The sequence below is a fragment of the Hyperolius riggenbachi genome, chromosome 1, assembly GCF_040937935.1.
Source record: "Hyperolius riggenbachi isolate aHypRig1 chromosome 1, aHypRig1.pri, whole genome shotgun sequence".
NCBI classification, from domain to species: domain Eukaryota; kingdom Metazoa; phylum Chordata; class Amphibia; order Anura; family Hyperoliidae; genus Hyperolius; species Hyperolius riggenbachi.
In genome coordinates, this window is record NC_090646.1 from 408,198,383 (window position 1) to 408,215,293 (window position 16,911).

Here is a 16,911-nt window from a genome sequence, read left to right on the forward strand (position 1 = left end):
GCACTTTATATTGCAAAGTCAGGTTGGAGTGCCTGAAGACTGGGAGGATGCATACACAATCAGGCAGAGGAGAGTAAGGGAGGAAATGACATCAGAATTGGCTTCAAGATAGACACAGTTAAAATGCAGAATGCTAAGAAGCATTTTCTCTTTTTTTACTATAGAAAAATCACTAAAATCAAAATGTGGATAGTGCAATACTTATGTTATGTAAGTAGAGCAAGTATACTTATATATGTGTTTTTTTCTGAGATAGTATGGCTCACAGCTCCTCTTTAAGTAGGGGGGTTATAGGCACCTACAGAGGGGAAAGGCAGTGTGTGTGTGTGTGTGTGTGTGGGGGGGGGGGTAGTGTTAGCCACCTACAGAAGGGTAAGGCATTAGGTGTGTGTGGTTCTTTTCAGGCACTTACTGGGGGCGGAGGGTAGGCATTAGGTAAGGGGGTTAGTGTTAGGCACCCACAAAGGGGTAAGGCATTAGATGGGTGTGGGGTTAGGCATCTTCAGTGGAGTGTACAAGTGAGGATGGGTGCCTGGTACTGCATAGTAAAAAATTAATCATTTAATTATCAATATTTTACTACTACAAGCCCCACCCGGTGCCCATCTCATGTGGGGGTGCCGCATTACCTACTGGTGATTAGAGATGGCCCGAACGGTTCGTCGGCGAATAGTTCCCGGCGAACTTGGTGATTCGCGTTCGCGGAGAGCCGCAAACTTTTCCGGAAGTTCGATTCGCCCCCATAGTGCATCATTAGGGTCAACTTTGTCCCTCTACATCACAGTCAGCAGGCACATTGTAGCCAATCAGGCCACACTCCCTCCTGGAGCCACTGCCCCCTTATAAAAGGCTGGCAGCGTCAGGCATTGGACTCACTTGTGTGCCTGCAGTAATTAGAGAAGGGAGAGCTGCTGTGCAGAGACCTATAGGGAAAGCTTAGTTAGGCTCTTGTAGGCTTCTTAGCTTGATCCTTGTTGATTGTTATTGCTGAAAAAGCACCCCTCAACAGCTCTTTTGAGAGCTAATCTTGTTCTTGTGATCTTTTTTTTGTGTGTGTGTGTGTGTCCCACAGACACTTGTGTTGCATAGACAGCCTTGCTAATTCCTGCTTTGTGTGCCACTGCCAGGCCCAGCACATTCAGTGACTACTTGTGTGTGTGACAGGTGCACATTGTAATACCCATCACTGCGTATACCTACCTGTTGTTCACAGTGCATCCACCTACCTACGTGAGCGCATGCAGTGTCACTGTGCCTGTCCGGTACCTGTCCGTGTGTGACAGGTGCACATTATAGTACCCATCACTGCATATACCTACCTGTTGTTCACTTCAGTGCACCCACCTACCTATGTGAGCGCATGCAGTGTGATATTTAATACCACCAGTCACTCTACCTGTTCACGGTACGTGTGTGTGACAGGTGCACATTGTAATACTCATCACTGCATATACCTACCTGTTGTGTTCAGTGCACCCACCTACCTAAGTGAGTGCACGCAGTGTGATATACCACTCCGTACATACCTGTTAACTGCACCTGTATGACTGCACATTGTATTAGTCAAGTCAGTGCATACCTTTCACTTCATCCCCCCCAATATGGACAAAACAAAAGGCATAGGCAGGCCACCTGGCAGGTCTGTTCGAGGTCGCGCTGTTGTGATTTTGTGCGGCCCTCAACCAAAGTACAGTGTTCAGAAGAAGTCACGTGCCATCAACCCCAAATATTGTCAGGACGTAGTTGACTATTTAACACAGAACACCTCATCTTTCTCAGCTTCCGCACGGAAGCGTGGCATATCTTCCTCCTCCTGCTCTGATTCTGGCACCCCACTTAACACTCAGTCTGCCGCCACCACCAAAGTGCCATCACCCCAGGCCTCAGCTGTGTGGACATTTTTTTGTGTGTCTGTCTCAGATGAGAGCAATGCCATCTGTACTCTCTGCCACTGAAAATTGAGCTATGGAAAGACCAAGACCCGCGTAGGGACAACTACCTTACGAAGGCACATGATTACAACGCACAAACTGCAATGGGATGACCACCTGAGGAAAAGCAGCACACAAAAGCAAAGCCACACACCGCAGTGGAAGATACCAGGCCGCAATCTTTTGTCAAAAAAGGCGATACCTAAACTGTACCGTGATGTTGAAAGGCAAGTGGTGACATCTCTGGCACACAGCGTTGGGTCAAGGGTACATCTGACCACGGATGCCTGGTCTGCAAAGCACGCTCAGGCCTGCCCATAGACTAAGTCAGTCCCCACACACAGCATCTCTGCCTGCACGCCGTGTGACTGCCTGCCCCAAGACTAAGTCGCTCTCCACACAGCATATCTGCCCGCAGGCCGGTTGACTGCCTTCTCCGCCACCACCAACAGGGTCCAGGACTCCAGGTGGATTCCTGAATTTTTAAGGCCGCTACTAGCAGCGGCCGCTATACTAATTTTTCTGGTGCGTGTACATGCCTGCCTAATTTTTCCGGCTGCACTGCAGCTGCAACAACAAAACAAAAGGCATGTACATGTGCATGTACATTCCCCTTCGTGATCATTACGTTGAGCGGTGAAGGGGCTTTCGTATCACAATGAAGCAATGACTGACGGTTATATGAGTGTGTCGGGGGGGGGGGGGGGGGCACACCCACGGTAATAAGGTCGTTGCTTCATTGTGGACAGACCAAATTTGATCAGTTGGGCAGTCACTGTTCTGTCATTCAGCTACCTCAGCCCGGCGACCATATGGGCTGGAAAGCCGCCATCACCTGCACTCTCGTCATGGTGCGCACCAGTCCAGCATGGCCGTCACTAGACAAACAGCTTTTTGCGGTGCGTTACACACTGAGTTTGGTGTGTCAGTGTGAAGCAGTACACTAATTACACTCCCTGATTGATGTATACACATGCAAGATGTTTTAAAGCACTTTAGGCCTGCAATTTAGCATTTAATGTGATTTCTGCCCTTAAAACGCTGCTTTGCGTCAAATCTAGATTTTTCACGTGGACTTTTGGCGTCTATCCCACTCATCCATGCAAAAACTCAGATGTCAGACCCCTTGAAACATCTTTTCCATCACTTTTCTGGCCAGCATAAGTGTTTCTGGTTTTCAAAGTTCGCCTTCCCATTGAACTCTATTGCGGTTCGCGAAAGTTTGTGCGAACCAAACCTTTGCGGAATTTGTGAACCCACTTCGCGAACCGAAAATCTCGAGCCATCTCTACTGGTGATTGGTTGCTGTGCCTTGCATGTTATTTTCACATTTTTTGTTGTTCTAATAAATGAGCTTATTAGATATGAAATTCAGTGTGCCTTTGTATAAAATAACCATAACGCTTGGTACTGACTAGTGTTGGGCGAACACCTAGATGTTCGGGTTCGCGAACGTTCGCCGAACATCGCCGCGATGTTCGGGTGTTCGCGCCGAACTCCGAACATAATGGAAGTCAATGGGGACCCGAACTTTCGTGCTTTGTAAAGCTTCCTTACATGCTACATACCCCAAATAGCAGGGTATGTGCACCTTGGGAGTGGGTACAAGAGGAAAAAAAATATTTGAAAAAGAGCTTATAGTTTTTAAGAAAATTGATTGTAAAGTTTCAAAGGAAAAACTGTCTTTTAAATGTGGAAAATGTCATGTTTCTTTGCACAGGTAACATGCTTTTTGTCGCCATGCAGTCATAAATGTAATACAGAGAAGAGGTTCCAGGAAAAGGGACCGGTAACGCTAACCCAGCAGCAGCAGCACACGTGATGGAACAGGAGCAGGCGCAGGAGGAGAAGGCCATGCTTTTTGAGACACAACAACCCAGGCCTTGCATGAGGACAAGAAGCGTGCGGATAGCATGCTTTTTACCGCCATGCAGTCATAAATGTAATAAAGATAAGAGGTTCAATAAACAGGGACCGGGCGTCAACGCTAACCCAGCAGCAGCAGACGTGATGGAACAGGAGGAGGCGCAGGAGGAGAAGGCCACGCTTTCAGGTGCAACTCAGGCCTTGCATGAGGACAAAAAAATGTGTGCGCAAAGCAATACAATGAGTAGTTTTCAGGACACAATGGACTATTCGGAGGAACTATTCCCACCCCCACAATCTTCTACCTGTGAAAGGTCAATGGAACAGCCACAAATGTTGTGCCCGGATTCACAACCTTTTTCTGTGGAAAATGCACCTCGCACTGAAATGCAAGGCGAGGCTGAGGATGAACATGACGTCAACAACTCAACATGACGCAAAATGGGGGCGGAACAGAAAGCTGCTTTCAATGTTTTGAAGGCCTTAATTGCCTCCGGTGGCCAGTTAGATGCATCATTCATCACACCCAAATCCCAGAGCAATGTGTGCAGGAACTTGAATCGCAGGAGGTGTACCGAGATCATCTGGACAAGTGACCAAGTGACCAAGTGACAAGTGACCAAGTGACAAGTGACAAAGTGAAAAGTGACAAAGTGACCAGTGACAAAGTGACAAAATGACAAAGTGACAAAATGACAAAGTGACAAGTGACAAGTGACAAAGTGACAAGTGACAAGTGACAAAGTGACAAGTGACAAAGTGACAAGTGACAAAGTGACAAGTGACAACGTGACAAAAGGACAAAGTGACAAAGTGACCAGTGACAAAGTGACAACTGAGAGGTTGTTCTGGGGAGCTCCACTGCACTCAGTCGCATATGAGGAGAGGTCTCGTCGGGACTGCTGATCCTCCTCAGCTTGCTCAAAGCCTTGAGGGTTCCTGAAGATCCTCTGCTTGGAGTTCGCCGGGGTTCAGCTTGGTGTCGGGGTCGGCGGTGTCCTCCTCACTCCAACGTGGCAGATCTTCTGTTGAAGGAAAAAAAAAAAAACATTGTTAAAAGTCCAGTACCGCTTCTGAAGGACTCACCAAGAGATGCAGGAGCGCTTCAATCTAGCGCACCATCGCTCGCTGGGTGATGTCCCTCCCTACGCGCTGGAATTCTACGCTGCACATGCTAGCACGCTTTTGCGCAGTGCGAGGCGCATTCCAGCAGCTAGCTACCAAGCTTCTGTGGATCTGATTGGGCCACCATGTTGGATCTCTGCCAAGTCCTCCAAAATTTTGAGCAATCCACGTTGCGTGACTGAGCAGTGACAACTCTACAGTCAGCATTACAATACCACTGCTGTGTTTACTGAAGAAATCAATGTTGAAGATGGAAACCGCTGGCATGATGCAAGTGGGGGATTCTGAAGATGAAAACGATCAGCGTGATGATACCAACATCAGGCAACCTGCCTCAGGAAACGCTGGTCCCAGCTATGACAAAGAACAGGACGAGGAACAGCTGGAGTTGGAGCAGGAATTGGATGCCCCCACTGCCGAGGGACAGAGCGGTGCATGTTGGACTTCCACAATTTAGCGGGAATGGACAGCAGAAGAGGAAGAAAGTGATGCTGGTGACGAATATGGTGCATCACAACAATCACAACGCTCACAAGAACATGAAGACAGAGGAGTCTGGCAGGACTCTCTGGCACACATGGCTCAATTCATGCTAGACTGCATTGAACGCGGCCCGCGCATTATTCACTATTCATTATTATTCATTATTCTGGAATCTGGACAACACCAATTACTGGGTTTATACCCAGTTTATACAAACACAATGTTAAAAAACTGATTGAAGAAAGTGTCAGACAGGTCAAAAATGGAACAATTCCAGCAGGCCCTTGAGGATGGAGACTTTAGAGAGGAGATTGACATCCTCCTCCTTCTCTAGCCAGTTGTACGCCGACAGACTGACTTCAGCAAACCCAGGAGGACCAGGAGGGCAGCAAAGAACACAAGCTGCTGCTAGTGCCCAAAAGGGAATGGTATTGGCAGTGTCCTTGGAGTGGGAACATTTTCTGACACCCATGCAGCAGCCCACAGAACAGCAATCGGGCAGTTCCACGTCCTCCAACACCAATCGCCTGGAGAAGATGGTCAAGGTCCAGGACTACATGTCAGATGGCGTAGCTGTGTGTTGAACAATCCATCTGCAGACAGACGGTGAGTGTGACAGGCAGCACAGAAGGACCATGGCAACTCACTCATAGTACCACAGTTTGATAGTGCTGCCCAAAAAATTATATGGATCCGTGGACCCGGGCACTGCGGGCAGTACTGGGAAGTGGGAACGCAGATTTTAGTACCTAAACACACGATACAACATGTTTTCCAGGGTCGGACTCTGAGGCACATACAGATGGTCCCGATCATCATCCTCATCATACAACTCTTCTCCTGAGTCTGACCCACCCACCACCTCTGCCACCCCAACATCCCCAGACACAGACCCCTCATCGTCCTCAACATTAACTTGGGATGCTGGCCTGAGCCAGACCTCCTCCTCCACATCAGGCCCCATCATCTCCTCAATGGCAGCCCTCATTAATCGCTCTGGCGACGGACCGATGGACACAACGTTCTCCTCCGGGGAGGGCTGCTGCTGACCACTGGCTGCTGGGGTGGATGCTATAGCTTGCGTGGGGCGTTGGCTGTTTCTGTTGTTGGGAGTGCTGCTCACAGCGGAGGTCTCTGAGGAACTCATGGTGAGCTCATATAGTGGTTGGCGGTGAGTGGAGTATTACTGATCCCAGCAATATACACACTGACTGGCAGAGTACGCAATGCTATATAGTCTGGCTGAGCGGTATACACAGAGTGGCAGTAAACAATGCTATATAGTCTGGCTGAGCGGTGTACACAGAGTGGCAGTACACACAATGCTATATAGTCTGGCTGAGCGGTGTACACAGAGTGGCAGTACACACAATGCTATATAGTCTGGCTGAGCGGTGTACACAGAGTGGCAGTACACACAATGCTATATAGTCTGGCTGAGCGGTGTACACAGAGTGGCAGTACACACAATGCTATATAGTCTGGCTGAGCGGTGTACACAGAGTGGCAGTACACACAATGCTATATAGTCTGGCTGAGCGGTGTACACAGAGTGGCAGTACACACAATGCTATATAGTCTGGCTGAGCGGTGTACACAGAGTGGCAGTACACACAATGCTATATAGTCTGGCTGAGCGGTGTACACAGAGTGGCAGTACACACAATGCTATATAGTCTGGCTGAGCGGTGTACACAGAGTGGCAGTACACACAATGCTATATAGTCTGGCTGAGCGGTGTACACAGAGTGGCAGTACACACAATGCTATATAGTCTGGCTGAGCGGTATACACAGAGTGGCAGTACACACAATGCTATATAGTCTGGCTGAGCCGTGTACACAGAGTGGCAGTACACACAATGCTATATAGTCTGGCTGAGCGGTGTACACAGAGTGGCAGTAAACACAATGCTATATATAGCGTGGCTGAGCGAGGTACACAGTGGCAGTACACACAATGCTATATAGTCTGGCTGAGCGGTGTACACAGAGTGGCAGTAAACACAATGCTATATATAGTGTGGCTGAGCGAGGTACACAGTGGCAGTAAACAATGCTATATATAGTGTGGCTGAGCGAGCGGTGTACTACTGTTCCCAGCAGCGACACACAATGACTGGGGGGGACCCTGGCTAGCGTGGCTGGAGAGCGAACTACCCTGCCTGCCTACCCAAAGCTAAACCCACAGACAAATGGCGGAGATATGACGTGGTTCGGGTATTTATTTACCCGAACCACGTGACCCGTTCGGCCAATCAGAGCGCGTTCGGGGTCCGAACCACGTGACCCGTTCGGCCAATCACAGCGCTAGCCGAACGTTCGGGGAACGTTCGGCCATGCGCTCTTAGTTCGGCCATGTGGCCGAACGGTTTGGCCGAGCACCATCAGGTGTTCGGCCGAACTCGAACATCACCCGAACAGGGTGATGTTCTGCAGAACCCGAACAGTGGCGAACACCGTTCGCCCAACACTAGTACTGACTATAAATGAATGATTTATATACGGGGCATCATAAAATAGATGGACAAAAAAACATTTCAGATGGGGATTTGTGGACTATGTGAGCTGCCCACGGTGCTGGAAATGTAGAGATTTCTCCCCTTATAGTGCTGTACAGAGCACATAAGTATGTATAGAATTCATATAAAAGCAGAACAATAGTGCAGCACTGTGATCAAGATGCCATCTGCAGAGTCACATGCATCATTGTTATTTGTGAGGACAGCAGAGGGCACTACAGAATAGTGATGGAGAAAGCTATAGGTTAAGCTATTTCTTATCCAAGTATTTACTTATTTAATGACTTCTGTTAGTACAGTACTGCTGCTACTACTACTACAGTTGCTATTAATAATAATAGATTTTCACCACAACCCTCAAGACATGACTTTCTAACTAAAACAGAAATTACAGGGAAATTCTACTGATAGGATTAGTTTGGCAGCCAGTGAGGTAGCAGTGCCAGAAGGTTTCTTTTAAAACTTCCCTTTTAATGGATGCAATTTTAGGAAGTATTACACTGAAATGTTCCAATATGAATGCATTTATTTATTAAACTGTTAGTTACTAACTAACTATATAACAGAAGAAAGAAGAATAAAGAAATATAGACAAGGCTAAATGCATATTTTTGTACCTCTTGAGCCAGTGGTTTCCAACCTTTTCCAGGTCATGACACGTCACGCCAAACATTCAGATCTCTGTGACACGTCATTCACATATAGTGATGAGCACAAATTTCACGCAATTGTAATTTCACATCATAATTCGCAATTAGTATGCAAAATCATAAAGCAACATTTTGGGAAAAATCGTAATGAATTTTGTTAGTAAACGTTATCAGGAACCGTAATTTTGCAATTTCGTTACATTCTTGTGTCATTTTGTGCTAACTTTAGCGCTTAATAGCAAATACCCCATACATGCCATTGTCACCAAAATTGCTATGACCATGTAGTTTTTGAAAAAATATAATTTAAATATGCAAAGGAAAAATGGTTTTAAACTTGTAGAATGGTAATTTAAAAACCATTTTTCCTTTGCAGAAGTATTTTGGGCACTGTGATGGGCACTCCATGCCCTGACAACCAAGAATCTCTTGCCCTAAAGACACACCTGCTTGGTTAGTTTGGGTTGGGTGCAGATAGGTAATTGATCTTTGTGTTCCTTTCATATGTAGTTTATAGGGCATTCCTCAAGCCAAATACTTGTTTTGTTTTGTTTTAATACTCTAATACCCAATAAACTAAACAAGCCTCGCCCACAGCTTTTCACAGTGCCTTGGCATTTTCAGACAGTAGCAAGAGCTTATAGGAGCTCAGTCTAGGCAGGGGGAGGGGAGAGGTGTTACTAGCCATTGATTTCAGAGGCAGAGGGGAGGAGGGAGGAGGAGAGGGGACTGAATTTACTCACAGGCAAACTGATAGCATCTCCAGCTCTCAGCCTGTGACAATGGGACAAACTGTTCACTTGAGATCCCACCCGGTAATCTGGCCAGCTGTGACCAGTCGTGTGTATGCCCCTGCCACGCTCCCTTGCTCGGGAGCACTCTGTGCCTTTACAGTATGTACAATGCCCCCAGCTGCGGGAGCACAACAGGGTTGTTTGTGTGGCCGGGCTGCACATGCGCACAAGAGTATGGCCAGCCAGATTACCAGGGGGCATATCAAGACCAGGGGTATATCAAAGTTTCCTTTAAGGCAGAAAAAATATCCCCTAAAAATGTGCAGTGGACACTCCCAATATATATATATTTTTTATCGCAGATCACTAATACATGTTGTTAATGTTTAACATTTTTTTCAGATAAAATACAACCATAGAGCAGATAAACCCTGACTTTATCAGCTTAGTACAGTGTACTAGTATGCATAAATTACATGTGCATTATCTTCACCCATGAATTTTATTATCTTGATCCAATACTCCATATCCATATTCTCCATTAATTATCTTTAGTGCCCTAAATATTAGACTAAATATCATGCACAATGAAGGTAGCGCACATTTTATTTATAAACCTCATCCACTCACTTTAGACACCAGAGAGCAGTTAGATATGAAGACATTTATACATATGACCCAGAGACCAAGCATCATGTATCAAATTTGTGTATTTTTTCAAAAATGCAATTACTACACACAATATACACCCTTGATCCCCAAGTATTGTAATTTAAACCTGCACTGTTAAATGAACCCAATGAATAGGTGATTGCTGTGAATTTCAGTTGTAGGATCAGTAGTGCAATATTGCAGTAAATAATCGTAGCTAGGTGCTCAATTTTTATTGTCCTTCAAGTATTAAAGGGGTAGTGCAATACTTGGGGATCAAGGGTGTATATAGTGTGTAGTAATTGCATTTTTGAAAAAATACACAAATTTGATACATGATGTTTGGTCTCTGGGTCATATGTATAATAGTTTGATTGGTTGTGTTAGGCACAAGTTGGTAGGGATTTATTCAGATATGAAGAAGACATGTTCTGATTGGGCTTGCAAAAGGCAGACTTGTTCTTGAAGGGAATCTGAAGTGAAAATAAACGTTTGAGATAATGTTTTGAATGTGTAGTACAGCTAAGAAATAGAACATTAGTAGCACAGATATGAGTCTCATATTGTTTCCAGTACAATAAGAGTTAAGAAACTTCAGTTGTTATCTATGCAAAAGAGCTTTTCTGAGCTCTCCGACTAATTTAGTCAGAGAGCAATGCTATTTTCTGAAGCACTTATCTCAACCTGTCTATCACTGTTTCTTGTTTTCTTAAAGGGAAGGTTCAGGGACAGTTGGTAAAAAATAAAAATCCGAATCCACTTACCTGGGGCTTCCTCCAGCCCGTGGCAGGCAGGGGGTGCCCTCGGCGCCGCTCCGCAGGCTCCCGGTGGTCTCCGGTGGCCGACCCGACCTGGCCAGGCCGGCGGCCAGGTCGGGCCTCTTCTGCGCTCCATTGTGCGTTCCACGCCGGCGCGCTGATGTCATCAGACGTCCTCCGGGCTGTACTGCGCAGGCTCAGTAGTTCTGAGCCTGCGCAGTACAGCCCGGAGGACGTCCGATGACGTCAGTGCGCCGGCGTGGAATGCACAATGGAGCACAGAAGAGGCCCGACCTGGCCGCCGGCCTGGCCAGGTCGGGTCGGCCACCGGAGACCACCGGGAGCCTGCGGAGCGGCGCCGAGGGCACCTCCTGCCTGCCACGGGCTGGAGGAAGCCCCAGCTAAGTGGATTCGGATTTTTATTTTTTACCAACTGTCCCTGAACCTTCCCTTTAAGGTTTTTCTGCCAGGAAGTTGAAAGGGTCATTAGCTCTGCTCTGTTTCATCATTTAAAATACAGAGTGTAATTTGTAAACTGCAAATATTAGATTTGTTTTTTAGATTAGAATTAGAACATAATTTGCATCTGTTTTGCATTCAAGGCATGTATTTAGCTCCAGTGGGGTCTTGCATTGCCTCTGTTGGTCTACATCTCAGGTGCAGCCTTGAGCGCTGTCATTTATCTGTCTGTCTGTTTGATGAAATGTGTATACCATTTTATGATTAGCAGCTGAGGAATATTATGCTTTTATCGCTAGACTAGTGTTAGGTCTTCCCCAAGGGGGTACGTCACCGCCGTGGGGAAGTCCAATAGGGAATAATCTGTGCACATATTATTTACTGAAGCTAACACCCCCCTTTGCCTGTTTTGAGTGCTAGGTGTGTAATTTAATCCATATTGTGGAGCTCTGCACATCCATGGAGATAAATCACTCAGGTAAAGCTTCTGTTTGAAAGCGCTGCCATCTCTCCCGCTGTGCAATTATTAGAGAATGATGCAATGTTATTGAAAATCTGAAAATGAAAACATGAGACTATTTTCTTTGCTACTAATGTTCTATGAATTATCTGTACTACACATACAATTCATTATATCATACGTGTTTTTTTTTTTTTTGCTTCAGTGTCACTTTAAACATGAATCATTTACTCTGCTATGTATTAGATAGGAATGGGAGGATGAGGGGTGTGGCTGCTGCTTGATGCATAATTCACCCCCAAAGCTCCTAGCTTCCCGCAGTGGCATCACTGCACTAGTCTTGTACATAATGCAGAGCGGCAGCGTAGCTTTATATATTATCTGCTCCTGGTGGTGATGCAGGTCCCTCTTTACTTCCTCTTCAGTTTGCAAGTGCCGTGCAGCCAGCCAAGCACCATGCAGCTTCTTGTAAACTAGAGAGTAAGTGAAGAGGACCTGTATCGCCACTGGGAGCAGGTAATGAATAATGCCACTATGCAATTACTATGTACAGACCTCCCCCCCCCCCCAGTTCCCGTACCCCCCTACGATGACAGGGATTGTAAGAGCTATTGTTGTGCCCCTGGCTTCCTGATATTTGCTGTGTCTATAGACATGAATGGCAGAATTCCCTTACAACAAAAACTGTTGGTGTTATTGGCTGTTGGGCTTACAAACCACTCTTATTACTTCAGATTTGATTATATATTTTATTATGAATTATAAAGGAGGCACTTTTATATGTAATTATGCCATTATGGTTTAAAATGGTCTTGGTATACTTAACAAATATTTGGCACTTGACTGGTAAGTAGAACACATAAAATGACTGTTAGATTAAGAACAGCTGGCAGACATGGCACTAGGAGCACACAAATCAACACTTTTTCAGGTTGTTTGTACAGTGCAGAGATTTTTATTCAGCTAGACTGATTAACTGATAGTAATTCATGAGCTTGCACGCATTGTGTGGAAATGTCCCCTCTGACAGTTACTGTAATTTAGTAGGTATTGTGATCCATGGGAAAATAAAGCACTTAACAAACACTTCCCTGTTTGACAGAACTCAAACAATATGCAATCCAAATAAGAAAACACACCTTTTCCACATTTCATACATTTATCATGTTTATGTAAAAAATAAAAAGAACTGAATATGTTGCTTTTTCCCCCTATCTCTCCCTTTAGGTCTCTTATGTCACGTGAGTCACTTGCCTCTACAACTTTAAGCCTGTCAGAAAGTCATTCTACAATGAGTGTAAAGCAAGAGTGGTCCCATGGATACAGGATTCTTCCTTCTAATCATGGCTCTCAGAATAGTAGTGAGCCAGGGGACATGCTTAGCATTCCCCCTGGAACTTCCATGTCCAACAACAGTGTGTCCAATTCATTGCCTTCATATTTATTTGGCATAGAGAACAATTCTTCACCATATCCTAGTCCTCGACTTTCGTCTCCAAGATCTCATTCAGCACGCTCAAAAAAAAGAGCCCTTTCGTTGTCTCCTTTGTCTGATGGTATAGGAATAGACTTTAATTCCATTATCAGAACTTCACCAACCTCTTTAGTTGCTTACATAAATGGATCAAGAGCTTCCCCAGCTACCATGTCACCTCAGCCTGAAGTTTATGGGCATTTTTTAGGCGTCAGGGGAAGTTGCATTCCTCCAACATGTACTGGATCAAACTCTCAGAAAAGTCTTCTTGCCATCAGTGACGGTGTATCTGTTCCTGGAAACGAATACCAGCGTATGCAGCATTTGGAACAAGGCAGATTGCAGAGTGATAATATAAACAATATGGTAGTTCGCCATGGAGTTGGCCTAAATGAAGGACAAACAATGGGCATTTTAAAAAGTGAAAGAGTGGATGACTTTCCAAATAATGCAATTGAAATGTCTTCACAAACTCCCCTTCCTTTAGCCGCACCCTCTCCACATCACGGCCCTCCACCACCCTATCATTCCCATCAACACATGCACCAACATGATTTGTTAAACCAGTCTCACCAGCTGTCACTTCCACCTCCTGCACAAGTTCCTCTGCTTGAAGAGGAGGGGGAAATAGATGACTTTAATGGTAAGCACTGCTGCAGATGGATTGACTGTAGTGCTTTGTATGATCAACAGGAAGAACTTGTACGGCATATAGAAAAAGTTCACATAGACCAGAGAAAAGGGGAGGACTTTGCTTGTTTTTGGGCAGGCTGCCCCCGAAGATACAAGCCCTTTAATGCACGTTATAAACTTCTCATTCACATGCGGGTCCATTCTGGGGAAAAACCAAATAAGTGCACGGTAAGTACTGGTTATTAGAATGACTTCACATTAAAGTCCAATCTACTAAAGTATTTACAATATATGGCAGATATATAGCAGATACAACTCAAATGGATGCACTTTTATTTAGTCTAAGATCTGGTGTTTTTCACTCACTATGGGCTTGATTCACAAAGCGGTGCTAACCTACTTAGCACGTCTAAAGTCTTTAGACGCGCTAACCAGGGTGCTAAGTAGGTTAGCACCGGATTTCTCAATCAGATCGCGCGCTAACTTTGCGCGCGCAAAGTTTTACGCGCGCAAAGTTTTATGCGCGCTAAGTCCCATAGGCTTTAATGGGCACTTCGCGCGGAGCGCCCTGCGCTCTGTGCAGTACGCGCGTAAAGTTTTATGCGCATAAAGTTTTGCGCGCGTAAAGTTTTATGCGCGAAAAGCTTGTTTAGACGTGCTAAGGGGGTTTTCACAGGCGTGCTAACAGTTAGCACCGCTTTGTGAATCAAGCCCTATGTGTTTAAGAATATCTCTAAAATGTTATATACTTACTTACCACATTACTCAGAAGGCAGTAGTTTAAAAGGATAATGTCCGATTACAAACGTTATGTTTTTCTCCGATATCAAGTTGATTGCCGTAAGATGGAAATGTGGGTATTGCTATTGCCAAGTTCTTTGACAATCTTCCTATTCTCCTGGCTGTCATAGTTACTTTTTGGCTTGAGTGACTGTTGAGTTGGTGATCATTTTAAGATGCCACTATGAAGGAAATCTAGAGGTCCCCTTTAAGTGCTGCATTCATATTTCTAGTGGTTTTTGTGTGTTATTGAGGACATTATTTTATTTATTGACAAATCAAAAATTTTAGTTTGGCACGGCAGTGCATGTCCTTTTTTTCTTGGAAACATGCTGCATACCTCTCAAATTTCTGTTTTATTAATACAGATGTAACTAATTTTATGTGAAGAGTCTGTAAGAAATTGTATTTAACATCTAAAAATGGACATTAAGGCTGTGTTCACACTTGTGCAGTTTGGTGATCCCATTACAGGGGAGGCGTGGGATCAACGCACTGCACGAAACCACACTTCATATGACCCTACGGCAGAGTGCGCTGACAGAGTCATATGCATAGGCCTGCACTACGTTCAGTGATGTACTCCCTGACGAACAGGAAGTACATCAGCAGAATTCCCGTCAGTCCACACATGTTTTGTGTTGCATTGTTGTCTGTCGTTCACACTAACTGCATCGCCATAGACTTGCATTACTTCATAATCCGTAGGCACAAGTCATGCAGTAATCCATGGATGACTTTGCAATTGGATTGCGGTGAATTAACCACACTCTGAAGTCTCCCAAAAATGAGGTTTTTATTTTAAAAACCTCATTAACATTAATGCCCCTCTTAAAATGCTGCAGAACTGCATCTGAAAACCTCCTCAATCAAGGCCGCTGAGCATTATGAGAATTGTGGCAAAAGTCCAAAATTTGTCCGGCAATTATCATAAGTTTTTCCATTTGGAAAGGCCTGAATTCAAACAGCCATAATTGGGTCCAAGTTTATGGCGACCCGAGTTCAAACACCGACCCTAATTATAGGACAGTATAATGTAGAGCACCATAACAGAGGACACTATAATGATGGAAAGACAAAAGGGGAGAATGAAGGGTAAGTGAGCCCAATATGTTAAAGAACATTAAAGGAAACCAGAGATGACAAATCTTCAAAGTTTTATACATACCTGGGGCTTCCTCCAGCCCCATCCGCATGGATTGCTCCCACGCCACCATCCTTAGTCTTCTCTGTCTTCCTTAATGGGTCCTGACTCCCGTAAGTTTGGCCAGTCGTGGCCAGTCTGTGCAAGCGCAGTGCGATCCCACTGTCTCTCTCCAGTGGAAAATTGTCCTGCACATGCACAGTACTATTCCCCACTGGAGAGAGACAGAGAGAACGCACTGCACTTGCTCAGACTGGCTGCGACTGGCCGAAGTTATGGGACCCGGTACTGAAGACAGAGAAGACTGAGGACAGTGGCGTAAGAGCGATCTGTGGGGATGGGGCTGGAGGAAGCGCCAGGTATGTATAAAACGTTGAAGATTCGTCATCTCTGGTACACTTTAAAAACACATAAATGGTTAAGTTACAGTAGATGGTGGTAGCAACTCAAGTGGTTTAGGTTGATAATAATATGTTGATTTAGGTTCCTGTGTTGGTTTAGATTGCTCTATTCAGGTAACCCCACAAGGGTTGGTAATATCCAGGGCGCTCCTCTCTGAGGAGTCAATTTATTTCATCAAGAAAGCCCTCCTCTCTTTCCCTTGTCACGAGTTTTAACTGAATGTTGGTTTTTAATTTGCAATCCCTATTTTTTGATTGTGATATACTGCATAATATGCTGGCACTTTGCAACTGAAGATAATGATAGTAATGTTTTATTGTCAGTCGGATAGATAAATATAGGGAAATGAGTTTACCTTACATTATAAAATAACTGCAAATTGAACATAATTGAGCCTACAGCATGTCATCTGTGAACAAGGGAAATTCTAGTGCCACTGACCCTAAACGAGTTAATTTGGGCAGAAGCATCTTTCATGAGATTAGCACAAAGTATTTTCTAGCTTCTGTGACTGACTCCAGATGAAAGGAGAACTGTCTCTTGGTCCTGCTTATTTGGCTACATAACCAAGCATTTAGATAAGTGGCAAACCCTGGTGTAGATTTAAGGTCTTAAGAAAATGCCCAGTGAATTGTTCTCTGATTAAGCGAAGAAATGCTCATCTGGTTTCAATAACACCTGTCCAATCTTCAAAAATTTGTAGTTGCTGCTGACATTTCTTTTTTTGAAACTGTAGGTAGATCAAAAATATTACATTTTGCCTTTCATCTGATGTTCTTGGTATGATTAAATAAATAAAGCTCCCTCAAATATCATTCTTGTCCGTCAGGGGTGAAAATT

General features: G+C 44.9%; 1 protein-coding gene across 2 annotated transcripts in view; it reads left to right on the forward strand.

Annotated features, from left to right (window-relative positions):
- The window catches only part of GLIS3 (GLIS family zinc finger 3), a 619,418-nt gene that overhangs the window by 175,118 nt on the left and 427,389 nt on the right, over window positions 1–16,911 (forward strand). For both annotated transcript variants that reach the window (XM_068271394.1, XM_068271395.1), the window contains exon 4: window positions 12,866–13,973. In XM_068271394.1, coding sequence (XP_068127495.1) covers window positions 12,866–13,973 — 1,108 coding nt within the window. The remainder of the gene's footprint in view (window positions 1–12,865; window positions 13,974–16,911) is intronic.